Source organism: Triturus cristatus, chromosome 1_2 (genome assembly GCF_964204655.1).
Source record: "Triturus cristatus chromosome 1_2, aTriCri1.1, whole genome shotgun sequence".
Classification (NCBI taxonomy): Eukaryota; Metazoa; Chordata; class Amphibia; order Caudata; family Salamandridae; genus Triturus; species Triturus cristatus.
In genome coordinates, this window is record NC_140580.1 from 334,648,211 (window position 1) to 334,674,213 (window position 26,003).

General features: G+C 43.2%; 1 protein-coding gene across 5 annotated transcripts in view; it reads left to right on the plus strand.

Moving 5' to 3' along the window:
* EPHB2 (EPH receptor B2) overlaps nucleotides 1-25,047 on the plus strand; it is a 776,297-nt gene extending 751,250 nt beyond the window's left edge. For all 5 annotated transcript variants that reach the window (XM_085603935.1, XM_085603938.1, XM_085603939.1 and 2 more), the window contains exon 16: nucleotides 20,314-25,047. In XM_085603935.1, coding sequence (XP_085460061.1) covers nucleotides 20,314-20,422 — 109 coding nt within the window. In that variant the 3' untranslated portion in view covers nucleotides 20,423-25,047. The remainder of the gene's footprint in view (nucleotides 1-20,313) is intronic.
* Nucleotides 25,048-26,003: the final 956 nt, after the last annotated feature.

Here is a 26,003-nt window from a genome sequence, read left to right on the forward strand (position 1 = left end):
AACACAGTCTCCCACCACAATCTTATCGACTTACCAGACAGTGTCGGCATACAACACAATGCCCTTAAGTGAATTGCTTCCTTCCTCTCAGGATGCACACAGAGCATCTGATTGTCCCCATTCACCTCTGCATCCTGGAACATCCTTTGCAGCGTACCCCAAGGATCATCCTTCAGCTCTACCCTGTTCGACATCTACTTGACCCCATTCACAGACGTCGACAGATCCCATGGGCTTAGCATAATCTCCTACACTGACAACACTCAACTGATCCTCTCACTCACAGAGGACCCCTCCAACGCCAAAACTAACTTCTGCAACACCATGACCAACGTTGCAAAATGGATGAGAAAAAGCTGCCTCGGGCTCAACGCCGACAAAATAGAAGTTCTGATCTTTGGGAACACCACCTCCAAATGGGACACAGCTAGTGCCTGGCAGAACTTAGACCTACTCCCACACCAACAGACCATGTGCTCAACCTCGGCATCATCCTCGACAGACAACGTATCATGAAATGACAAGTCAATGCAGTCGCCTCCTCCTGATTCCACACCCTCTGCATGCTGCGCTGACTCTTTAAATGGAACCATATCAACACCAGGAAAACCATCACGCAGGTCCTCGTCACCAGCCACCTCGACTACAGCTATACTCTCTACACCAGAATCTCCATCCAGCTCCTCAAAAGACATCAGTCCATACAGAACAATGCAGCCAGACTCATCCTGGACTTCCCCAAACAGACATGCATCACCCCTCAGAAACCTCTAATCCCTGCCCATCCAGAAGAGATGCCAGTACAAGATCCTCACACACACATACAGTGCCCTACACGATCAAGGACCATCATACATCAACCATTGACTGAATTTCCACCGGCCCACAAGACACCTGTGCTCCGCATCGCTTGCCCTGGCACACTTTCCCCGCATTGGTTGGGTGTAGATGCAACGGGGGTCGCTCCTTCATCACAGCCAAGACCTGGAATGACCTGCCCTTCCAAGTTCAAACAGCCACCTCCCGGGCAGACTTCAGAAACTCAAGACCTGGCTTTTCGACTATGACACAGCACCCTCAGTGCCCAGATACACTTAGGGGTAATAGTGCTGCGCTATACGAATACTGATTGATTGATTGAAGATCTTGGCTTACAAGTGTATTCATGGTTAGCATCTGGAAACTGATTTTGGAGATGTGTGCTATTGGTAAACCCTCTGGTCTCAGGAAGAAATACTGAATTCACAGAAAAATGAACAAGGGTAAATTCCTAGATGTAGAGATAGGACAGCAGAGGACATTCCCCTGGTAGAATCGCCAACAGATTTAGAATTTCATCCAGAAATGTTAAGTATTTCCTTTTACCACCCATAACTAAATTAGGCTAGTCTGATAGGCTGGTCAGATGTTATTTCGGGACAGGGACAAAAAAAAATCATACATAGCAATCTCTGGTGCCATCTAGTGGCTGAAGCAAATGTTAGCTTCTAAGAATTAAAAGGGCAGGTTTGCTTCAGAATCTATAAATTGATGTAGTTGCTTGTTGGCCCGGGGGCCCTGAAAAAGCCCATGGTCAGGGGCAAAATGACCGCTCTGAATCCTCACTCTGACAGGCCTGGGCCGCTGATTTTCAAATGGACAGCAGTGCTTGTAGCCGAAATACAGGTGCCTTTTTTTAAATCTTGCTTTAGTCCTTCACACTACATTTTCTATCTGTCTTGATTCTGGGAGAACTCTTATCAATACGGTGTTTTTCGAAAGTTCTGTGGTGTATGCATTTCTATGTTGGAGGGATCGTCTCCCCTAATCCCCACCAGATCACAATGGATGTTTTGATTCACTTTATTCTGTTTGCCATATCATAAAGGTCAGTGCGTTGTATCTTTTTATAAGGTAACACTTTTTATGAATTTGAAGGTTAGCACAACACTTCCGGGTCGATTCACAAAAGCATTCGCGTATAGGAGGTAGCAGTACAGGACTAGTCTTACCTGCCTGTGTGAATCGGTCCTCAATCGCCCAGCTCCCTGTTCGTAACATCTCAAAGAGAGCACAGCCCCTTCCATTTTTATTAATCGTATATGAATATTCCCTCAATATTCGGATTGTATTCTCTTTTTAGATATTGTGGGCCCAATTTTCAAAAGAATGTAAGAGCACGTAAATATGTACTACTAGATCACTACTTTACATACTTCAAACTACCTTTGTGAATAGGCCACTAGAAATTATTGGTCCCGACCTTATCACTTGAGTATAATTTTCTTGAGTTATAACTCATCTCATGATTTAAAAGTTTGCAATGGAGGGTGTGCAATATGCTTCGTATTGCATGACTTATTTTAAAGTCTCTGTTAAGGAAGATCCATTTCTCCCCCTTTAGTCTTGGCGTAGGAGGGCGACAACTTATTAGACCTTGTAATCTTTGTATTACGGAAAGCTCTCCAATATCCACTAATTAAATATTTATTTGCACAAATATTTGCAATTGACTGCTGAGCTTGAAAGAACTTCCCCAAATTATGTACAGTGAACAAATTGTGTCCTTGCGTTTCAAGGTCACGAGTGCAATGACCCGTTTTCCTTTGATCATGCGGCTTGTTAGTCTGTAAAGATGCCAAGTGACATAAAAGACCTCTTGTGGTAGTTGAAATAGTTTGCAAAACAACAATTGATGGACAGAATGCAGAACAATGTCATACATTCACCCCAGTACAGAGATCTGGGCCTAAATCCATCGTTTATTTGCTCACCATGCCATTCCAGTTTGGAGCCAGCCATATGCAAATCAGTCTTGACCCTGCGCCCAATGGGAACAGTCCAGCCCGGCCTGCCAAGCCAGGTCCTCCCTGGACTGGATGCTCACCATGCCATTCCAGTTTGGACCCAGCCAGTTGAAATTGTTTACCATCACTTACACGTCGGGCTAGGTCAAACGATTTCTGCTGCAATGGGCTGCAAATGGCAAAGCACCATTTTCAAAGTTGTAAAGTTCTGCACGTATGCCACATTTCATTATGGCGCTTAAATGCACATTATGTTTTTTTGCCTTTGGACAATGTTTTTTAAATACATGCTGTCATTTTAATTCTTTTGTTTTTATGCCTGTTGAATTTTACAATCAAAATATGTATCCCTTTATTTCAAGAGTGACTATTTTTGCGCGCAGTTTTTTCAGAAGGACTATCCTCCTTTTTATTATCACCCTTCATAAAATCGAGGACATTCATTTGTGCGGCATAGGGCAGAACCTTGGCATGTAATTCGTCAGGGGTGGGAATGCTGGATCTACAAGTCTAAGCTTTGTTATTGAAGTACAACATGAGATTGTTGTATTGATTTCAAATAGTTTTTGTCAGAAGATGGAGATTGTGGTGGCATAGACAACTCCTGCTAGATCTGAAACAGTTCCTTAGATAAGTTTATTGCTTCTGAGATTCTTGATTAATAATAGGCTATTTTTCATTCTGAGCAAGGAAGGAACACCTCTTTGGTGAAGGTGGCAAGTAGCCCAGTCAGGTGGGAGCTGGGAGTTTAAGCCGGGGTCTTTGTGTATAGCCTCCCTTCAAATTAAGCTGCTGCTGAAAATGTGAGTGCTGTTAATAGGGCCACTGGGATTATGTGGCAGTAGAGGGCCAAAGTATGCGCAGGATCGAGTAAATTATGCAATAAGAAAAGGCAAATTATGCGGCACAATGCAGCTAATGTTTTGAACTTTTTATTTCATTATATTGTAATTTAATTATTACACTTATTAACACGATCTGGGTATTTGTTGCACTTCATTAGAACCAGTTTCACACCAAAATATGGCAATAAGCAACAGAAAGGTAACCAGTCATCCTTTGCAAAGGGCCCGCCACTGCGCAGTAACACATGTCGCTGCGTTTTTAGTAACTTTTGAACCGTATGAGCTAGAAATAAGCTATTTTTGTTAACCACTGCAGATTATGCAGCAGCTGATGAATTATGTTGCAAATGCGGCAGACCTACCATTATTCTGAAACTGCAGCAGATGCACAATCACATAATTCTAGTGGCCCTGACTATTCAAGTCAAGTCAAGTCAAGTCAAATAGGCTTTATTTCGACATAAAATATCTTAAAAAGCGTACATACATTGGAGGTAAATTCGAGCATTTACTAAATTGAAAACGTAAAAAACCCTAGATATTCTAAAATTCATCATTTTTCTACATTTGGCTAAAAGGAAGGTTATTTAAATTAGCTAAAAAGAATTAAAATCATGATTAAACAATTTGTCTAAGTCTTTTTGACCGTATTCGCCATGCCCAACCTAGATACTTCGAGGTGGCGCATGCAAGGAATGGGCGAGTGTCTGTGAGTAAAATACGTAATGCCACATTACAATGTCTAGTGCCCAAGGTAAGGCACATCGGTTTTAACCATTTCATTCGGGGGACCTTATAGGCGGGGCACTCGAATAACAAATGGGGGACAGATTCATGACGCTGAGGGCAAAATGGACACCATGGCGCTGTCTGGTGTGGTATTTTCCAGTGGCATGTGAGTTCCATGACCGGGAGAAGACCTGTTCTGAATTTGAAATACAGAGATCTATCCCATGGGGCAGTAACAATGTCCAGGTACAGTTCTCTGATAGGGACATCTTTGTGCTCCAAAAAATTTCTGGTAGATTTGCAAATTGTTGAGGAAGAATTCCTTTTACTTGCTACCCATGTCCAATAGATTTGTTTTAACATGGATTTGGGCGGGGCTGACTGTTGGTGCCATGCTTCTTCCAGACCCAGATTTATAAGTAGAGCTTTGATGTCCCTTAGCCATTTTATTTTTACCCAGCCGGGGCAATTAATTATCTCCCGAAGGCCTTCCGCATAACTTGAGAGCTCTGGCACTCTCCAGATGCGGGCCCATAGTAGCAGGGGGCGTAGTTTTGCTTGATCTTCAATCGCCCGGCAACCCATGTCCAATTGTAGGGGTAAAATGGGAACAGAAGGGCCGAGAGACATTAGGCTTCTCTGGAAGGCGTTCTCAGCTAGAGTTAGCACTTTCACATTTGACATCCCCCAGAGCTCCGCTCCGTAAAGTGCTGCACTTATTCCTCTTGCGGAGTAAATATCCATTACTGCCGCTATTGGTCTTGTGGATGCTGCTCTCTGTTCTTTCAACAGGGCCCCAGTCACTCTTTTTAAGCTCAACAACATTTTGGTCAAGTGGCAGTCCCATTTCATTGTATCCACCAAGCGAATGCCCAGATAGTCAAACGTTTTAGTTCTTTCAAGGGCAACGTGCCCCAGTGTGGGAGGGGGGCCAAGCTTGTGTGGGGGATTCAAAATGAGATACTTAGTTTTGTCTGTATTAATACAAAGGCCTCGCTGCTTACAGAAGGTGTCAAATCCAGAAAGAAGCCGCTGGAGGCCCATCGGAGATTTTGACAAAAGTAAAGTATCATCGGCAAAAAGTAAAGTAGGAATTGAGCGACCTGCCAAACGTGGAGCATCTGCTGGAGTCTGAGTCAGAAAATCCACCACTCCATTTACGTATAAGGAGAACAGGGTTGGAGCAAGTACGCAGCCTTGTCGTACACCTCTGTTCACCTCAATTCTTGAGGTCTTTTGACCATTTGACCCCCAACGTATTTGGGCGTAGTTATTTTCATGGAATCTCATGATCAAATGAAGCAAATAGGGTGGCATGCCCAGGTCACACAGCACTTTCCACAAGTTGTTTCTGGGCACCAAATCGAAGGCCGTGCGGAGGTCGATGAAGGCCAGATATAAGGTACCCTTTCCAATTGTGACGACCTTCCAATAGATCATAAGTAGCCTTAGCGATTGTTCTATCGTTCCTGTCCCAGATCTGAACCCAGCCTGAAAATCCGAGAGTATCTTATTCTCGTCAGCCCACTGCTGGATCCTAGATAAGAGGATCTTGCCCGCCACTTTTTGGGAACAGTCTATTAAGCTAATTGGTCTATAATTAGCTGGGTCATCTCTTGAACCTTTCTTGTGCAGGGGAACCACCTCGGCTGCCATCCAAGAAGCAGGGAGGGGGGCGCCTGCCATGACTGCGTTCAACAGCGAGGCAATCATCATAGCCCATTCGCTTATGTCCATTCGGATGAGATCGCCAGGTAGGCCATCGGGTCCAGCTGCCTTGCGAGGAACCAGTGATTTTATGGCAATTTCAGCCTCTTTTCTGGAAAATGGACTCTCCTCAAAACTGCCGGCACCTTGAAGAATCTGAGGTAAAGGGAAGACCATCTCTTCTGTAGCAGGTGCAGTATACAGCTTCGAGAAGTGTGAGTGCCACTGGTCCTCGGTTATATTGCATGTAATGACGGTGTCCAGGGGTCTATGTTTTTTTCGTAACAGATCCCAAAAACCTTTTGCATTTTTTTCTATGCTTGCTGCACGAAGCTCCTGCCAGAAGTTGTCCTCCCAATCTCTCCTGGCTAAATTAATTGTGGATTTGTAGGACTTACGTTTAGCAGCTATTGCTAGGGCATCACCACTCTTTACTGCCATGATTAGAGCTCTTTTTCCAGCACGGCACGCCTGTGAGTACCAGCCAAATTTGCCCTGTAGCTTAACATTGTTTTTGCTTGCCTTGGGATTTGGTTTGACCAGGAACAAGTCCCCTATCGCTGTCGAGACCTCACTGAACATGGCTGCTATCTTATGCGGGCTAGGAGGTTGATTTCCCAGGGTTTCAGAGGCTGCGGCAATAACGGCTCTGATGCAAGATAGTTTTTCTTCATCAATTGCCACCTTATCCCATTTTAAGCGTCTGAGGCAATTGGAAGGGACCACCCCCCCCAATGACCTCTGTTCGAGTGCCGCAGAAGCTCCAATTAATGAGCCACTGGACCTCCACCAATATATTAGGGATAGTGAGAGTGCATTGTGGTCACTTTCCAGGGAGGGCAAGACTATCATATCCTCCAAGTGTGCCCACAAGGAAAAGTTTAAGAGGATATAATCTATCCTAGATGAGTGGTCCACCCTATTATACGTGTGTGCACCCGCCGGGTCTGACCGTGTTCTCCCGTTTGCTGCTCTCAAACCAAACTCAAGTGTGAGGGAATTCAGTTGGACAATTCTAGGTGTCCACCTTTTGACGATTGGAAGATCGAGGGGTGGAACGCCTCTCCTCGAGTCTTCGTCGAACAGGTCCAAGGATTCGTCGGCCATCAAAGGCTCGAAAGTGCAGTTAAAATCCCCCATCACCAATATTAATGAGTCGCCACGACACTCCCCCAAGGCTGCCTCTAGAGCCAGGAGGGTTGGTGACGAGGCCCTCCCAGAAGCCCCTCGTGTGTAAATGTTAAAAATCTCCAGCTGCTCAACCATATTTGGGCATGTTACGGTGAGCCGCATCAAATCTGGTGATTTTTGGGGATGGTGATACACTCGCCAACCTAATGATATATCGACCCAAACTAGAAGACCTCCAAATGGGCGCCCTCTTCCTGATGCTGGAATGCCTGCCGGGACAGAGAAGGAAGCATATCCTACTCTATGCCTTGGTTCCACGCACCACGTTTCTTGAAAGGCGCAGACGGCGTGGGTCTCTGTAAGTGCCACCCAATCCGGGGCGTCCAACTTATTATTCAGGCCTGCCACATTCCAACTGATAGCCTTCAAGATAGGACGAATCAGTGGCCCTACACATCCAGCAACCCTGCTTGGGGACCCCAAGTTTCCTACTCCATCCATGGGCTCAGTAGACTCAGATCTACTATCAGAAGGGGAGGAGATGGTGGTGAAGGACGTTGGCTGGGGCGTGAGGGGGGTTATTAATGACGAGGGGACACTCACTGCTTTGTACAACCCATTTGCCTTGGGTGGAGAGGCTTTTAGTACAACTTGATTATCGAGTCACCAACCCCATCCATGGAATGGAGCCGCTTGAGTCGGCGTCCTTGCCCTTACTCTGGCATCCAAGGTTGGGTAGTGAGGAAACCATGCACCTCTGCCCTCATCCGGCAAAGGCTTCTTAAACCCGGATAACGGGGGGGGACGATAGAAATACCCCAAGTCCCTGGTTTGTATGTTGCAAAAATTGTGTGGCGACTGCTGGCTGTAGATCATACCTGCTGCTCTGGGATCACTAAAGTTTATTAGTACGCAGTCCCCGGTTAAGTCCTTGCGTCTATTTCCAATCCAACCCACACGGCGAACATGGGCTATCCTACCATCAATATGCCCTGGAATAGGTCTATTTAATCTGAGCCAGGACAGGGTCTTGTGTTTGAGATCAGAGTACAGCTCGCAAGAACCCTCTTCAAGCTCCGGGACCCCCGTGAGGATTACCACATACGGTTGGCACTCAGGGGGAAGACTAACATTGGGGGTGCTAATTTTTGTCCTACCCGGTAATAATTTGACTGGGGGTTTAGCTAGAGGTTTAGGCACAACCTGACTGCCAGAAATAGGATTAAGTGCAATTATATTTCCTTCTGGCACGGTTGGCGTATTTTCGGCTACCTTGGAGGTTGTCGCTATGACCTCTAGATTAGGGGCAAAGTTAACTTTAACTTTAGGGGTCTTCGCTGCTTGATTATTTGATTTTTTCCTTGGGGGGCTCAGTCTAGGTATAAGATTGGAAGTTTGTGGAGCAGGACTAATACCTGTATTGGGTTGCAGTGACTGTGGGGCCTTCCCAGGTAAGGAAACTGTATGACAAGACGTTGGCTCCGAGGGTGCCGATGTTACTGGTGTTACTGTACCACACCTTGACCCTCCGTTGTCTTCTCCCTGCCTCTTGGAGTGGAATTTGATCAGTGATTTCACAGCATAGAAGTTATCCAACATTGATTGCTCAAGGGTGGCTAATTTCCGTGTGAGACAATCAATCTTGTCTACGAGGGGCATCACCACAGACCTAAGTAGGCCCTCGACGTCTAAAGATCGGAGGACAGTATTAGTGTGCGCTGCCTGTGGAGCTGGGGTGGGGCCAGGAGACACTGGGGGGACAGGTGTGCCTAGCGAACGAGACAGGTCCCTGGATAATAAAGCTCTAGTATGAGCATTAGTTGATTTAGGAATACCCCCTTTGGTCGCGTTGTGCCTACTTAGTTTACTGCGTGGTTTCAGAGAACCCCCCCTATATGGGCTAACAGGGCGCTTTCTTTTCCTGGGTACTGCAGAACCTGAGAGTGGTTTCCCAGATGGAACAGTCGCTAAAGCCGCTACTAAAGAGGTACCTACTTCGGTTGGTGTAGCTGTGAAGGGGAAGTGTAAAGCTTTATTAGATGTAGCAAGAGGGCTTTGGGCGTTGTTAATCTCAGGTTCAGGGTCATTGTAATGGGTCCCCAGCAAGGGATTACATGAGTCGAGTAGGTTAGAATGAGTTGAATCGTGAGCAATGACCGGTACAATGGTCGTTACCGTTTCGGAGCTTACCCTAATCCCACTCTCCCTCTCGTTAGTGACCGGTGAATCGACTACCACAAGTGATGTGGGTGGTGCATTGACTGGGCTAGGGGCTAGGGCGAGGGTGCCCAAAGATGAGCGCTTGTGTGTCAGGCCCATATACTCCCGGGATAGTCTTCGTTCAGCTAAAACTATCTCCTTTTCTACAATGGAGACTGCCCGGGAAATAAATTGGTCCATTGTGCCTGTGACTGTGTTTCCCACAGCTTTCCTAGATTTACTAGCTCTAGTTCTAGTACCTGTGGCCATACTCCCGTCTTACTCGTACCCACTTAGCAGGGCCAAGAGATGTGGCCCGGCCCGGCCTCTTCTGGCCACTGATGGCCAAAGATGGTCCCGCCCTTGTCCCGGGCTTCTCCCGGATGCTCCCGCACAGCGGGGAAGGGGCGTCACTTTATTGTGACGTGAAGCGAGGGGTGGGAGGGGCAGCAGGTCAGCAGGTGTGCCAGAAAGCAGGGGCTCCTGGTTAGGTGAGTCCCTGTGGCGGCGCTGGTATTGCAGGCTCGATCCCTGCTTCCTCGCGGCTTTCCTGGTTGCTGTGAGCAAACGTGCTCCCAACAGCAGCACAAACCCAGAACTGCGACGCGGCACCCGCGGAGCGGGTGCGGCGAGTTGTCAGCGAAGGTCCAGCAACTCCCAAGAAACGCCGGTAAGCCCTCAGCGTGTAAGGATCACGCCGAAATGAGGAGCTCAGACGCTTTTTCACTCTCTGAGCGAGGGGTGGGAGGGGCAGCAGGTCAGCAGGTGTGCCAGAAAGCAGGGGCTCCTGGTTAGGTGAGTCCCTGTGGCGGCGCTGGTATTGCAGGCTCGATCCCTGCTTCCTCGCGGCTTTCCTGGTTGCTGTGAGCAAACGTGCTCCCAACAGCAGCACAAACCCAGAACTGCGACGCGGCACCCGCGGAGCGGGTGCGGCGAGTTGTCAGCGAAGGTCCAGCAACTCCCAAGAAACGCCGGTAAGCCCTCAGCGTGTAAGGATCACTATTAACAGTTTCTTAACTGGTTCCCCCTAAAATTCATTCTCCAAACTCCATATAGAGGAAAACCATTCTGCATGCCTTCACTTTGTCCTGAAATGTTAGAACCATATCACACCTCCTGTGAAGTCCCTCTATTGGCTTCTAGGAAAGACCCATTTTCAAATCCTTCTGGCTCATTCAGAAAGCCATAAATTGCGATAGGATATTATCTTGCCAAGTTGTCCATTAGCTTTCTTCGAGCTAGAAGCTGATGGTCTTTCAGTCCCAACCTAGTGTCCTAGCAAGGCTTATCCGGGAGGACCTTTTTATCACTGAACATCAAACTGCAAACTGACTGCCTCAAATTCAAGTTAGAGCTAAAACACACCTCTTCAAGTACATGTATGTTTCATTAAGCTCTATATACTAGTCTCCTATCTACTCAGAATAGACAAGGTCTAACTTGTCTGTAGCCTAAAACAGGTTATTAGCCCGCCATCCTGACCAGCATTTTAACTCTGTTGATTCTCTTGGATCGTCTCAAAGTCTATACCACGTCAACTATCGGACACAGAAGCGGGCTTCTCTAAGGTAGTATTCTGTTCTACGATCTGTAAGTTAATCTATCGAAAATATGACACATTGCCCTTTTCTTTGTATAAGATCCCAAAGAACTCCACTAGGTTGTTTATGATCCATTAAAAATAAACAAAAAAAAGTCATGTATTTTCAGGATATTTTGTTGAGTAACATTTGCTGGGATTGAACAATGCCGTCTGCACAAGGACGGTATTGATTCCATAGTTGATGATATGTGTCTGACACACAGCAGCAGTACTTAACCATGGCATCCTTTGCAGATAATGTCTGCCCCTGAGGTGATTATTTGTATTGTAAATTATCAAAAGCAACGAAACAAAACATTTAAGAGATTAGAAAATTGATCACAGAACAAATTACAGGAGTTTTCAACTGGCAGCCTTTTTCTTCTTAAACCCCAATCAACCCATAGATTAGTATGTACTATGATTTGTGTGCGTGTGTGCATACGTGTTGCATGCGTGTGTGTGGGCTAATAAGTAAAATCCTTTGACTAATTTTTCTACAAAATTTGTGAGCCTCAGGGATAGGCAGAAAGTAGGAAGGAGAGGTGGACTGGAGGTCCCTCAGCATGGGCGATATTTCTGAAATGGATATGGAACAAGTCCAGCATGCAGCCGTAGGTCCTGCGGCAGCTGGCATCTTCGGGGGTTGGGGGCATTGGGTGGGGGCACGCGCTTAAAATTATATATATGTATAGTAAAAAAGAATACTTAGCTGAACTTGATGACGTTCTTGCTCCAGACCTCTTCTTTCGACACAGGAACCGTATGCAGCAACTCCCTCAGCCAATCCTAGTGCTGCTCTCACTAGCATGAGAGCAGCCCTAGGATTGGTGGGAGTGGCCTCACTCAGTGCTCCACAGTACTCTGAAGGCTTTCTCTAACCCAGCTGTCTTAAGACAGCTGGGTGTAAGAGCTGTTTAAAGTATGCATGTGTGGCTGGCCGTCGCAAGATGGCCGGCCAAAAAGACATGTACAATTTAAACAGAGCCATACCAGCCCACCCTCCTCCCTGCTGAGTGACATGCTTCTGTCAGTCAGCAGCATCCTGTCCCAGTCCTGACTCTCGGCTTGGGGAATGAAAGTTAAATTGGTAATTAATTACTATTTTATTTTTCATCTTTGGGGAATTTTTAAGTGGGACGATGGGCCTCCACTCAAACGGAGGAGCCGGCCCTGAATGTTTGAAGGAGGAGTCCTTGAAATATCTATAGAATTAATCTAGGGAAACAGCTGCTTTTATGCTCTAAGGTAGAATGTTCCAAGTAAACCAAGAGAGAAAATGCATTCTAAGAAATTCTCTGTCGAAAACCAACATTGCGACTACCAAATGGATGAAACCAGACTGAGGAAATTCAGATTTAAAGTTTAAAGCAAACTTGATGAACCACCAAATTGACAGAAAACAATGAATGATTAAGCATTGAATCGCAGGTCTGGGTGTTAAAATAAAAAATGCCACAACAGCACAAAACCTTCCAACAGTTACTGTAAAAATAGAAATTGGAGGTTTGTACAAAGAGATACAAAATGAAAGAGTAGGAAAAACAAGCAAATACATTCTTGTAGCAGTTGTAAGTATTCTCTTTTTATCTCCACCCTCTACAGAAAACAGGCAAGAGAAGGAGGGCAAATCGAGGAAATAGAAATGTCAGAGAATAGGAGAATAGTGATAAGTAATGCAAAAGGAAAGGAGAGTAATAAGGAAGGTTTGATGCGAAAGAGGCAATGTCAATAAAAGACATAGCAATAGATGGGAAGGTAATGAAATGGGAGATGGTTTGGTCAAGAGAGCAGAAGAAGACAGCAGGACGGAGGTAGGGGATGATGTAGGTGTCAGAGTTAGAAATAGAAGAAAGGAAAAAGGGGAGAGGGAAAAAACAAATGGACAAAAGGGATATATGAGATCATTGGAAAAATAACTTGAAGACACAGTTTCAAACTAAATTACATTGATCCAATTGGAATTGTCAGCCTTTTCAATGCCATTCAATTTATACATCTGAACATGTATCTTTAAGTGTTTTCCCTATAAATACATATAGATGCTGGAACAGACTCAAGCGTAGACTATGCCGAGCTAAATTGTGGGGTGGTTAGGCAGTGATGGGCTGATACGGAAGAGGGTAGTTGTGGGTGTAGGTGCATGGTTTGAGTGAGATGCGGGGTTAAATATAATTACATGATTTGAAGAGCAGTGTGTGGGATTTGAGTAAAGATATAGTTAAAACATAGAGTTTGCTGACCAGATAGTGATTACTGGATGGCTGGGACAGTACTCAGGAGCTAAATAGAGTGTGTCTGACAAAGCTGATGACCTTAACCAGCAATGAGAAGCGTGTCCAATTCATAGAAGCAAATCTAATGAGTTATTGCTGGGGTAGAAGCTTCAACTGCAGTCGAACTTAAGGATGGTAAGGTGGGTGCTGCCTGTAGATGTTACAGCTGAATTAATAAACAACCTTCATCTGGCAAAGTGGACATTTGGGTTCCTGCGTGAAGGACACTTTCTGATGAAATGACCTGGCAAAGGTGGTAAGTGAAGGTGCTGTCGAGGGACGAGAACAGGGCGAACCCCTCACTCCAGGTCATTACGGACACTATCCCCAGTCCTCAACTTTCCACCTACCAAGGTGTGTTAGTGTCATTTGTGCCAAGGAAGCAAAAAAAAAACTACAACACCCAGAATGCATTAGGCTATCACATAAAAGTCCAGGACTCGTAACAGTATCCATGATTACCTGGACAGAGGTGCTCACCCTAAACGAGAATTAGCAGCAATTATGACCAAATTATTTTTTGCCAATACAGGTTCATGCATTGCAAAGAGCAGGAGAGTGTCAGTTATGTTGGCTTGGAGGCGGGGGTATGAGAGAGGGGAACTAATATGAGTGGATGGTTAGCAGGCTACCCCCATACAAGCGTGCATGTTTGGGAGCGTCCAATTAGCATGGGCGGAGACATTTGCTCCCTGCACTAGCCCTGTGTAGACATTCCCTGTTGCAAGTTAGGAAACTCGATTGGATAAGGGGAGGGGCGGGATCCCGTTGTGTTTTTTCCCCCCCGTTCTGAGCATACAATGAGAGATTTGTGGCCTGCCCTGATGAACTCTCGCGAGTGTATTCTGGGGGGGAGTGGAATTAATGGACCGAGTGTTCCAGCGCCCTGTAAGTGCCTGTGGCTGCGATTTCTTTTGTAGCCAGTTGAACCAATATTTGTTCGCTCTTTGTGTTGCGTAAGGCGGCACAGTGCAGCCTCGCAGGCAAACACGCTCCGCACAGCTGCCCTGTCTCCACTTATTCAGACAACACTGAAATTTCTTCTTTTTTTATTTTTTTTTCTGTCGTCCTTGTAAGCAGGCAGCCCGGGCACCGAACATGTGAGTCTGCCTTTACCCGCCAGCGAGCAGTGTGTGACCCGTGGGAATCTGGGAGGAAAGGGAGGTTGGACTCCATTCATGAAATCATCCGCCAGGGACACATTTCCATTAAAAAAAGTAGCAAAATATAGACCCATTTGTTCTTTATCGTCGTCAGTTTCTGCAACAGAATTCTTCAAATTTAACAGAAAATATTCCAATTTTAAAGCAGCAGCACTGTCAAATCTACTTATTTGAAATGTGTTCCGCGCTCCAATTCGCTTGAAATAGCCATTGACATCGCGCGACGCTTTTATTTCTGCACCCTCGTTAGGGGAAAAAACGTGGCTTCTGAAGTTGCCCCTACGGAAGCCACTTAAACTGTTACACTCTACAGGTCAACACGAATGGTAGAAAGGGGCTACACGAGTGCACGTTACATTAGCTTTTCAGATATGTATCCTTTTAAAACACAGGCCTATAAAATGATGCTGGGCTTTGCACTCTAAAGCCTAGAGTTGAAAATATAAAATCTCAATGACTTGCTGGGGCATAGCTTCAATTGGTGCAGCAAGTACAGTGGCACCGGGACCCACAGGCCTGACGGGCCAACTGAACTCTGGTTATTGCTGTTTGTTATATAATTCAAACAACAGCCACTGGGTGGGGGCATTTCCTTCTTTTCACTATGGTCCATGACACATTGGCTGCACTACGGTATGGCTGTAGCCCATACATGTCAATAGAGTCTATCCAGGCGGGAGACACACAATTATTTAAAGCCCAAAATGGTTTTATTTTTGGTGCTTCCTTCCAAAGACCTCTCCTCCCCAATGTGAGTCCATGTAGTAAATCAATTCCCCCAATTGTTTTTCAAAATCACCCTCTTACCATGTTCAAAAAGCTGGCATGTATGGTAAACTTACATCATGAAGAGGGTAATCGAGCAGGGGCGGTGGAGTCAAGCCCGGGGATTCCATTCTGAAAGGCCAGCTTGGGTGCAGTAGTCCTCGTGCAAATTATAGACCAGTTCAGTCTGATGCTGCTGCGATAGGCTGCAGCAGCGGTCAAGGGCATGGGACTAGCTGAGTCTGGCACGCCTATGCATTCAGTACCCTTTTAGGCACCGATCTGTGTGGGGCCCAACATTTTCTAAAGGAGCCCACCAACATATATTGAGGGTGCCAAATAACAAGGCTAAGTAGACTGGATTCCAGCTTGTGCCTCTTCCGTCACCCTACACTGTATCTCAATTTTGCAGGTTTTTTCCATCCTTCCTTTCTACCAATATTGTTTTCCTTTCTGTTTTTTTCTTGTTCCTTCTTTCTCCCTTTTCTGCCTTTCTCTTTCTTTTGCTCGGAGTCAAAGTCTGTTGTTGTGAATAAGTCCTGGTCCCCATAAATGAGTGCTGGCCCCCATTACCTGCAACCATCAACACACATCAAGCACTGGCGCTGAGGTATATCTGATTGCAAAGTTGGGCGTCTTCATTATTCAGCCTCAGTCTGACTGCGATAAATACTGAACAATCTCAGGAGCGTTTTTGTTTTACCTCACTTTTGGAAACCACAAGGGTGAAAAGATACTAAAAGATGTACAGATTTTAATTCACACCATGCATCCATGTTTAGGCTGAATTGGCATTTAAAAAAGCTGAAAAGCAAAACTCACACTGTGACCAATTAACGGGTAGAAAAAAGAGGTCTTTTGGACAGTATTGCTGCTTTAATATGTAGACTGTTTCACATTGCTCATGGGAAAATCCCAAGCATGTTTTGTCAATGAATCACACATTACGTCACCATTATTGCAAACAAAAACCCATAGGTATCACTTTCTATACAGTGCCATAATTCAAATTCCTGTGCAAATAGCAAGCAACAATAGCCCATCTCAGTGTCTCCGTATGCTAATCCACAGTCTGCAGTGCACAGTAGAATTTCAGGTTTTCGCAGGTATGCGCATAAATAAACAAAGCAATGAGGAATTTTCAAGGCTGAAGAATGTTGGTACTACTGAGAACGCACACCCTTCCTGCACAATAGGCCGATTCCTCTGTTGAAAAACTGGGATTGTCCTGCACTTGAGCTCTTATGATAGTCAAAAAAGAGAATTTGTTTGAACAAAAGATCAAGTATAAATAGTAATACATTAAAAATAGAACCATGTACATCTGTCCTCAAATACTCGAACTGTTCCTTTCAATAGAATCACTTCTAGTCCTTGGGGAGTTACAGTTATCTGTGCTAGCTGTTTTTTGCCCCATAATCAGACATAATAAACCAGAGCCCTGAGTCTAGTTTACAGAAAATAAACAGACTGATGGTGCATGACAGAACCACAACAACAGTAATGTACTCTCATGAGAACTCGGTGATTTATTGTTGAAGACCATATTTCTACCATTGATCGCATGGCACTGATTTACAATGTTGGTGAAATCTTTACATTCTGGACTTCCCACTCGGCAAAGTGCCCAGACAAGCATGCATTTAGGAGAGCTGCTTTAAATAGACAAGGTTATCACATGTTCTCTCTAATATGTCTAGTGATGCAGACTGGGCAAAACGTAGTAAAAGACAAAATTGTGTGGAATTCCCATAGGTTTCAATGCACTATCTTTACACATACCACCGCTTTATTTGTTAACAATCCATCTGAACTATTAAGTCTAGGTTCCTGAAGTGCACTTGCCAGAGGTTAGCTACCTTTACATATGCATCAGTAAATAAATACTGGTAGTACATTGCTGGTTGCCGCATTGGGTGGGAGTTCAGGATCAATGTTATAACTTGATAATAGTAAACTAGTTTACATGATGGTAACAAAAAGTGTCAGCACATCATTCACCACATCATTTCTCATCTTGCTTTTTCTTTTAATCCTGCCATTTTCACGAGGATTCAATGAGGGAATTCTCAATTGTGTCTCAGATACTAGCAAAAGGGCTCAATGAGTAGATTATCAGTAGTGTCTAAGATACTAACAAAAGGGCTCAATGAGTAGATTCTCAGTAGGGTGTTAGATACTAGCAAAAGGGTTCAATGAGTAGATTCTCAATAGGGTGTTAGATTCTAGCAAAAGGGCTCAATGAGTAGATTCTCAATAGGGTGTTAGATTCTAGCAAAAGGGCTCAATGAGTAGATTCTCAATAGGGTGTTAGATTCTAGCAAAAGGGCTCAATGAGTAGATTCTCAATAGGGTGTTAGATTCTAGCAAAAGGGCTCAATGAGTAAACTCTAAATAGGGTGTTCGATACTAGCAAAAGGGTTCAATGAGTAGATTCTCAATAGGTGTTAGATACTATGAAGAGGATTCAAATAAAGATTTGTAATCAAGTGTTGAATAAAAGTGAGAGGATTCAATTAGTGGTTTCACGATTGAGTGTTGGATACTAGCCAGGAGATGCAGTAAGTGGATTTTCAAAATAGTGTTAAATAACCTCAAGCGGATTCGAAATAAAGATGTACATTTGGCCATTGTTTTCTTTATGGTTTCATGTAGGAGGCAGATCAAAGGTACCTTGTAGGGCACATGCAAATTTCTTTAACCCATATTGCAGTTTTCCTAAATTGTCTTAGTTTACACCTCTTTATTATATTGTCTAATCCTGTTCCAGCTTGCCAGCAGTTAAACGTTTCATTTTGAGTACTCTCGGCTGTGTTTGCTTTCGTTATATCAACAGTTTCACATCACTATTACATTTCCCCATTTAAATTTTTGTAACAGTCCAGTTTGGCAAACAGTTTAATATCTTCTTGAATTTGTTGACACTATCGTGCACAGGACAACTCTTTCAATACAATCACATTATTTATTGCTCTGATCATATATCATAGAGCAGTGTATTGTGAGCATATTAAATAAGAGTGGTGGATATACCATACAGCTGTACATTCTTGAGTCCAGAATGAAAAGCCGCAGTAAAACTTTTTCAACTAATTTCGATAGTTCCGCTTTGGATTGGTATATACGCAGCTCTCTTTATGCCTATCACTGATTTAGATTGATTGCTCGTTCTGTGGTCTGTTCTTGTTGTCTGCTAAGAAATCAAACTCTACCTAGAAGTTAAGAATGTTTTGGTTTACTCAGTTTAACAAAATACGCTGAACTAGACAGTAATCATTTTCATATAGTGAATTTACTGTGAACTATACTGAGTATTGCATCAAACGATAAAGGATTCTGTTGGTACAAATGTGCAGTGGATCCAAATATCAATTTTATTTAAGGTAGCTTAAGAATGATTATTTTCTAAGTATACATAGACTCCTCTTCCATTACAGGTATAGGTTTCCTGGTTAGCCCATTGTTTAATGTTTTCGTGTTGATAATGGTAATATGATTTGATTCCCATATTCAGTTTCTTAAAAATGTCTATGTGCGTATTATTCAAGATGGCCAGAAAGATGTCGTGGTATATTACTGCAGAATGGCATATTGTGTCTCTCAGCAGAAAAGTATTGTAAAGTAGACTTTGAAGATGTGCAGCTGTCACCGCTGGTTTCCTCTTTCCCTTGGATAAACAGGGCCATAAAGCTCTTGGTTTCCTTTTCATGTAGCTGCAGAAATATTATTTTCCCCAGAGCAACAAGATAACCATGTGAAAAACCCTCATGGCGCTCTAGTTCGCTCATAACATTATGTTTTTTTTGTTTGGTATGTCCGCCATAGCTCTTTGTTCAGGTCCTCACTTGAGAAAAAAAAATGCAAATTCCTGGACTAGCAGCCTTTTTTACCATGTTGTCTACCTCAGGGGCTCTTCACTAGTTCCACTTTTAGCAAAGGTGATTTTAATTTGATTAATTTCTGTATAGTTGACTCCCTATCCAGTTTACACAGTCTTCTTGGACACTTGACTGCAGAAACACATTTATTTACTGCATGTTGTTCTAACTAATTCCTCCAAATGAGGGATCTTCCGTTTGAAAAGGTGACTTTTTGAAGTCTAGGAAGTCCTGAGGAAACAATTCTAACCAATTGTTGTCAGTGATGAGCTTGCCAAGCTGAGGGAATCGTTAGACGCCAACATATTTTGTCAGTAGTCCTTATGTGTTATGCAAGTTTTGCCTGCCCTATGTGCCCAATTGATCTATTGTGCATCACCATATTTTACTCTTTCTTTGTTTACTATCCACACACTTCTCATAAACAATTTTAGTTTACTCTGCTTTTCTCTTGACTTTTACCATTTTTTTTTATATTTGTGTTTGCTACTCTCCTGGTTCCCTTATATCTGATAATGGCAAGATATCACTAGTGTTCCTTGTTCCCAAGCACCAGGCTGACACAATTAAGGAACTCTACACTGAACATACAACAAAGTAGGAAACTCCCCTAAATGTAGTTGCCAAATATTGTGTGCTTCTCAATTGACCCGACTTAGTGGGATACTCCAGTCCCAGTCCCAGTCATTCTTATCCCAGGAACTTATTATTAGGCAGACCCACCTAAGCAGACGGGAACACTTGTCTTATTGGTTGGTGGAGATACACAGAACATATAGCATGCTTGCCAGTTCACTTGTATTTTCACATCCATGCTTACATCTGGTCTTGTGTTTTGTATTTTTATTTCATATGTGAGTATTTTGAGTGCCGTTTGTTGTTCTCTACGTGTTTTGGTGATGCCTCCCAACAGGGGTCAGTTCTGGACGTGAAAAGGGCGCCAATTTAACCTAGAGATGTTAATTAATCCTGGAGTCTAACCTCGTCCATAAACAGTACCACTGAAGCATGGTGGCACTAATGAAACTGTCTGTATTTAATTTTAACCTGTTGTATCCTTTTATGCTTTTCAATGCATGCTAATGCTCATATTTAGCTAGCCATACGCGCGACTCCAGTTCCATACGAGTAAACCATTATCTCATTTTAAGTCTGACTTATTTGTTGTGCTGAAAATTTACTTACAAATCCAACTAAAAACGAAGGGGACAAACTAATGCGTTTCTGTTTTTTTTTTTTAAACTCTTCGCAGGGACATTTTACGAGTTGGTGTCACTTTAGCAGGTCATCAGAAGAAAATTCTCAACAGTATCCAAGTGATGCGAGCACAGATGAATCAAATACAGTCCGTAGAGGTTTGATGGCAGTCAGTCTTTCTGCTCCTCTTCTGAAGGCCGTGCCTGTGTCACTCTCCTCTTTGATATGTCCACGCTTCCATATCGACAGCCTTCCCTTTCCCACAGAGACAGGATCGGATGCTGCTCTGAGGGTCAGCCACAGGAAGAAACCAAGCTTAACCACTGTACTGAGGTGACTTCTGGAACTTCTTAACTGAAACAAATTAATAAAAGAGTCAAAAAAATAAAGATCAAAGGGAAGTGATAAAGCATTGCAAATATTCAGGAGAAAAACTGTGATAAAAATGTTGAAAACTAAAAAAAAAAGCAATGGCATTCTAGAAAAGGGCTCTGCGATACCAATATGGGAGATTGGGAGTATTAGCTTTCTTCTCCTTCTGCACAAAAAGAAAAAAATTGCCCGGAAGTGTGGGGCAACTTTTGGCCTCGCAGAAAAAGGACACTTTTCCAAGAATAAGAAAGCAAAGAAGGAAAGGGATGTGAGATATTCTTGCAGAACTCTCATTTAGATGCCAGTCATATCTGCAAATTGCACCTGGTCATTGGACCGGTCCAGAACCTCTTTGGGGTCATTTGAGTGGCAGAGGGGACTGAGTGAGTGCACTTGACTTTTTTTCCATAAAATGGACCTGTTGTATCTCTGACTCAAACTCTTCCCCAGGAGGTGTTGAACCTGGGACATCTAAACAATGGACAGATGATTTCTGCGGAGAGAAGGAGCCTTGTAGACCCTTTGTAGGGGATAAACAGACACTTTCTTTTTAGCTCTTACTGTCTTTCTGACTTAAAACTGTTTTGTGAGTTTTACAAGGTTCCACCTATGCCACACCTCTGATGGCATCATCCCATACATATCACATGCACAAGACCTTTGGTGATGTCATCACTAGTTGCCAATGACCTGTTTCTCAGAAGCCTTCCCAAGTACAGTATAGTAGATTTTAATTACAAAATGCTGAAGTGTAAAATTTCTTTTTTGGTCGTGTTGTTGAAGGTTTGTTCTCACCCTATATGTTTACAATCTGTGTTCCATTTTTTAAATCTTGAATTATTTGGTACGACAAACATTGGCATCACTGAAGATCCGAAGACTCTGCCTAACGTGAAAGTTCCAACCATTTTTTTCACCTAGCAAGAGAGAGTGCCAAGGAAAGATTCTTATACATGTCAGCTTAGTTTCCATTGCCTGGTAAAAAGTTGAACCCTATCAGATGCTAGGCACCATCAGCCACAGCCTACACTAATGACTGCTTGGTAGTTGGAGCATGCTCACTACAAAGAGAGGGGCTCCCCATTTCTTTTATTTGTGCAGCTTATTATATAAGCTCTTCAGAAATGTATTGCGGCCTTTATAGGTGAGGAACCGAGATTGGATTTGGCCCCATGGGTACAGTTGAAGCGCAGTCAACCTGGAGCCCAAACATCCCCCTCCCAAAGCAATGCTCCAAAGTGCTTGGGGAAGATGGTAGTCAAGGCCTGAAATTTTAACCAATTTTCAGAAGAATGTGAACTGGGCGAAAGAGAGCTTCACGGTTCAGAATGTTGTTGATGGAAATGAACATAAGCTAGGGCTGGCTATTTGTCCTCACTTTTTGATTACTAATTGGTGCCGTGGTGGCATCTGTTCCAGACCAGCTCCAGACCCACAGTATTTATGTTACTTAATGAGATATTTTCATGGTGTTCCAAGAACCTGAGTCAATAGAGCTTGAATGAAGAAAGTAGTCTGAGCCTCAATCTAAGTAATATGAAATTAATGTTAACTTTAACACATAATATGTAATAATAATTTGCATATGAATAAAGCAAAAAATCCCTCTACGGGCTACAGACATACAATGCATCTAAACACCTTGAATAAGGGTGGCTTACTTTCTACAGTTGACCACCATGATTTGACATAGGAGTGGAAAGGAAATAGCTATATTTGATGCTATTCAGTTTAAGGTTGAAAAAAGATTGATGGGGTCTGTAAAGTGGTGCTCTTGCCATATGTTGCTATATTAATAAACTAGTTAGCACACCATACCAGATAGATTATGAATACAGGGTGACTTTTAGGTACTACCGGGTGAGGACAGAGACTCTTACAGCTAAACGCTGGTCAGATCGACCCACAAATGTAGAATAAAACTGTTCCCATCAAGGTTTACTCAGTTCAGATGTTGTCACATGTTGCAAACCAGTAACAGAGAAAAGGTGAGAGAACATTGTTATGGTCGTGACAAATGTAATCTATGTTGTACAAAATCAAGATTGTCCTTCCTCTGATGATTTCCGTGAATGTCATTCTTCTGTATTTTGTGCAGGTTTAAGTTCTTTGATTATTTACCATAGGATGTCCAAGATATTTATTTTAACTCTGGTTATGTTCTTCAAGTTTTCAGTGAATGACCTGGACAAGTTTATAATACAGGTGTTAATAAATGAACATAATGTCTTTTATGGAGATACACACTTGTTGAACCCCCAGCTCCTGGAATGATCGACCCTCCCAATCATGACTTCAGTCCCATTATTTTTACATATAATTTGGGTAGCTGTATTTTGTGTCTTGGAGGCAGAAACATTTTGGAGCATGCCACAGGATGAAAATATCTCTAACCTGGATGTGTTCCTGTTGACACAAGTTGGCTCCACTGCTGATGTCACATCCTGTTAGGCTTCAGTGTGAAATCCATTTGCCCTCTTCGAGCTCTTTGGCAGTGATGTGCCCTAGGACAAAGGCAAAATATCAGATTATTCAGTGTGTAAGAAGGATTGGATGAAATGTGTTAATCGTTATGACCCAAGACCATTTGTCTTTGTCACAGAAGTTGCTCACATTTGAAAGAAAGACAGTTTCTTAAAAAGATTATTTTCTGGTTCACTAGGTCCTGTTTACAGTTGTTCATGTTACTTAGAGGTTTCCAAGGTGCTTAAAAAGTGACTCAAGATATTGCACACTAGGGTTGCCACTACAGTAAGTGACCGAAGAGGAGATAACCAATGGGCTCCTCCCTGGAGGCTTCTGAATGTTACCAGTGACTGACATTGCAGTGCTGTGTCATTCTCAGACTGCCCTAATAATTGCATGGCAATGAATGACTACAGCAATATATTTTTTCTTGCCAACAAAGCACTGCTGTAGCTCTGGTCGAATAGCTGTATCATGTCAAAAGTGTGAATTTTGAGCAGGGCGGTTAATGTAGGGCCAGGACATTTGGTGTTAGATTGTCAGATTTAGCAGGCAGTGGCCTCCACGTTGACTTTTGAGCCCTGTTAAACCCATTAAAACTAAGACTTAGAAATATTTGATGTCAAGTGGGACATTCCCGATACAACATACCCTTATATAGAGTGTCAGAGTAATGTTACAATCATACGCAAACTGACATAGTAAATGGCTCGGTGAGTTCAACACTCACCACTGACATTCATTCTGATCTGCTGGTCAGGAGTCCAAATTCTGACCTGGTCAACTCATCCTCTGAAGTCTGTGAATGGAGTATCATCCATCATCTAAAAGAATGTGCAACATTGACCACTGTTACGTTAAAAAAATGAAGGCTGCTTGCCTAATAAGCCAGCCCGTCTTGTTTCCTAGCTTCGATGATACCAGTTTTCTCATAAAAAACTGGTGGAAAGGGAATGATAAATGTAAACATCCCTCTAAAATCTTAAGCTTAAAATAAGGAAAGAAAAACAAAATGTATATCTACCTAGAGGTCATGGGAGATGTGTTAAGGGTTTTGTGTAGTAGATGGGATTAAAAAGTGCCAGGTCGTTTCCGTCCAGTAGAGTGAGGTTGTGTTAGATACAGGAAAGCAGTGCTAAGGACCTGAAGGTAAAGAAGGTGTTGTCACTCACAATGCAGAGGACCATCAAACTGAAGACTTGACGTCTCGATTCCGGTGCTATTGGTAGAACACATGTTTTTTGCAAAACCTGAATTTCTGGAGTGGACTCAGGTAGTTTACAAAGGATTAGGAGTGCCCGTGTATTTGATAAAAAGTAGCAGTTATCCAGATAATTTCATATGTATGAGCTTTGTTAAAACAAAATTGAAAAATATACGAAAAGGAAATTAAATTATGTGAGGAGGTAATGTGAGCGTAGCCAGTTCTAAAATTAACTGTGCAATACAAATGTGAAAAATATGTATTACTTTATTTCATATGGCGACAATGTTCTGATGTAGTTCATTTGCTGTACATGGACATTTCTCTTACCTGTAACACGAAGAACGTGTCATTATACCTAATTTTTGTAACTCTTTCCATGAGGGAAAAAAAGATGGCCGCCGCTGTGTTTGTTTACATCCTTCAACTCCCAGCATGCTCCACAAACAGAAGCAACAGTTCTCCTCACTTCACCGTCTGAAAAGAAATATAGAAAAAAAAACTCTTGAGTTTTATGTTTTTGCAGTACATTTTCAGGAATCTCAAATGCCGACTGTACCGGAGGAGTGGGGAATAGAGCATTTTATTTTGAAAATGTGAAAACCCATTGATTTCCGAGAAGTATGACTGTGCCACTGATTTTTAACAATTGTTTTCCATTTTGGTGAAATTACACTATGGGTACAGTCAGCATTAAACTTTGAAGTGTATTAGTTGGATATTCATTAAACAGTAACATTTGTCTAATACTGGTGGTTCTGCATGAATGTGTTACTTTTTTAACTATAGGGGTGGTGGACTTAGAAGCTGCTTACAACCTGTCACGTTTTCATGACCAATGCCTTAAAGAACGTTGTCGAAATCTTGAACTACGAACAATGTACTTTTAAAAAATAGTCCCAGGGACCAATATTTGTATTTTATATATTTTGCTTAAGTATCATTTTTAGTTAATTACTTAGTAAAATTACCTAAGGTTGGTAGGAAAGAAGCAGGTGAGATATGGAGGTGGGGAGGGACAGGAGGGAACAGGAAACACCTCTGTAAAAGTGTTGAACACATGCCCAGCTCCATCATTAGGATCCATGAACATCTTTGGAGCTGAATGACTAATGAAAATGGTTCCAGCATGTGGTTGAAGAGACTTCAGTCTGGCATGTGATATTCATTGACTTAATGATTATTATATTATTCATTTTGGCACACATCCAATTAATCTTCCATGCATGTAGTCTAGTGCGGTTAAGGAGAATCTTGTACTATTTATGTGTTCACTATCAAATTACATAAAAAAGGAAAGTTGTGCTATTTTACAAGCAACTCGTTCTCATTTTAGGTCTCGCCTGAGCCAGCGCATGCGCTGCACTGGCGAGACATTTAGTAAGCGGCTTTTTAAAGTGCTACCAAAGCAACCACCAGCTTGCAGTCACGCGTACAAGCGTGCTTGCGCCACGCTCCGCCTCTAACTGCTGCGCGCGCATCTCTCGCGTGCTTTGCACAGAGCGCATCATCGCGATCACTTTCTCTTTCATCACGATCGCGATGACTTTCGCTTTCACGGCCGCGGGTCCAATGCTTGTTTTGAACTTACTTTCGAGAGAGAAAGAGACACACGTGTGGACACTCACCCCCTTAATTAGGAAGCTGGTGACCCAAGGGAGTGATAAAATGCAGTCTTTCCACAGTCAGGAAAGACAAACGGA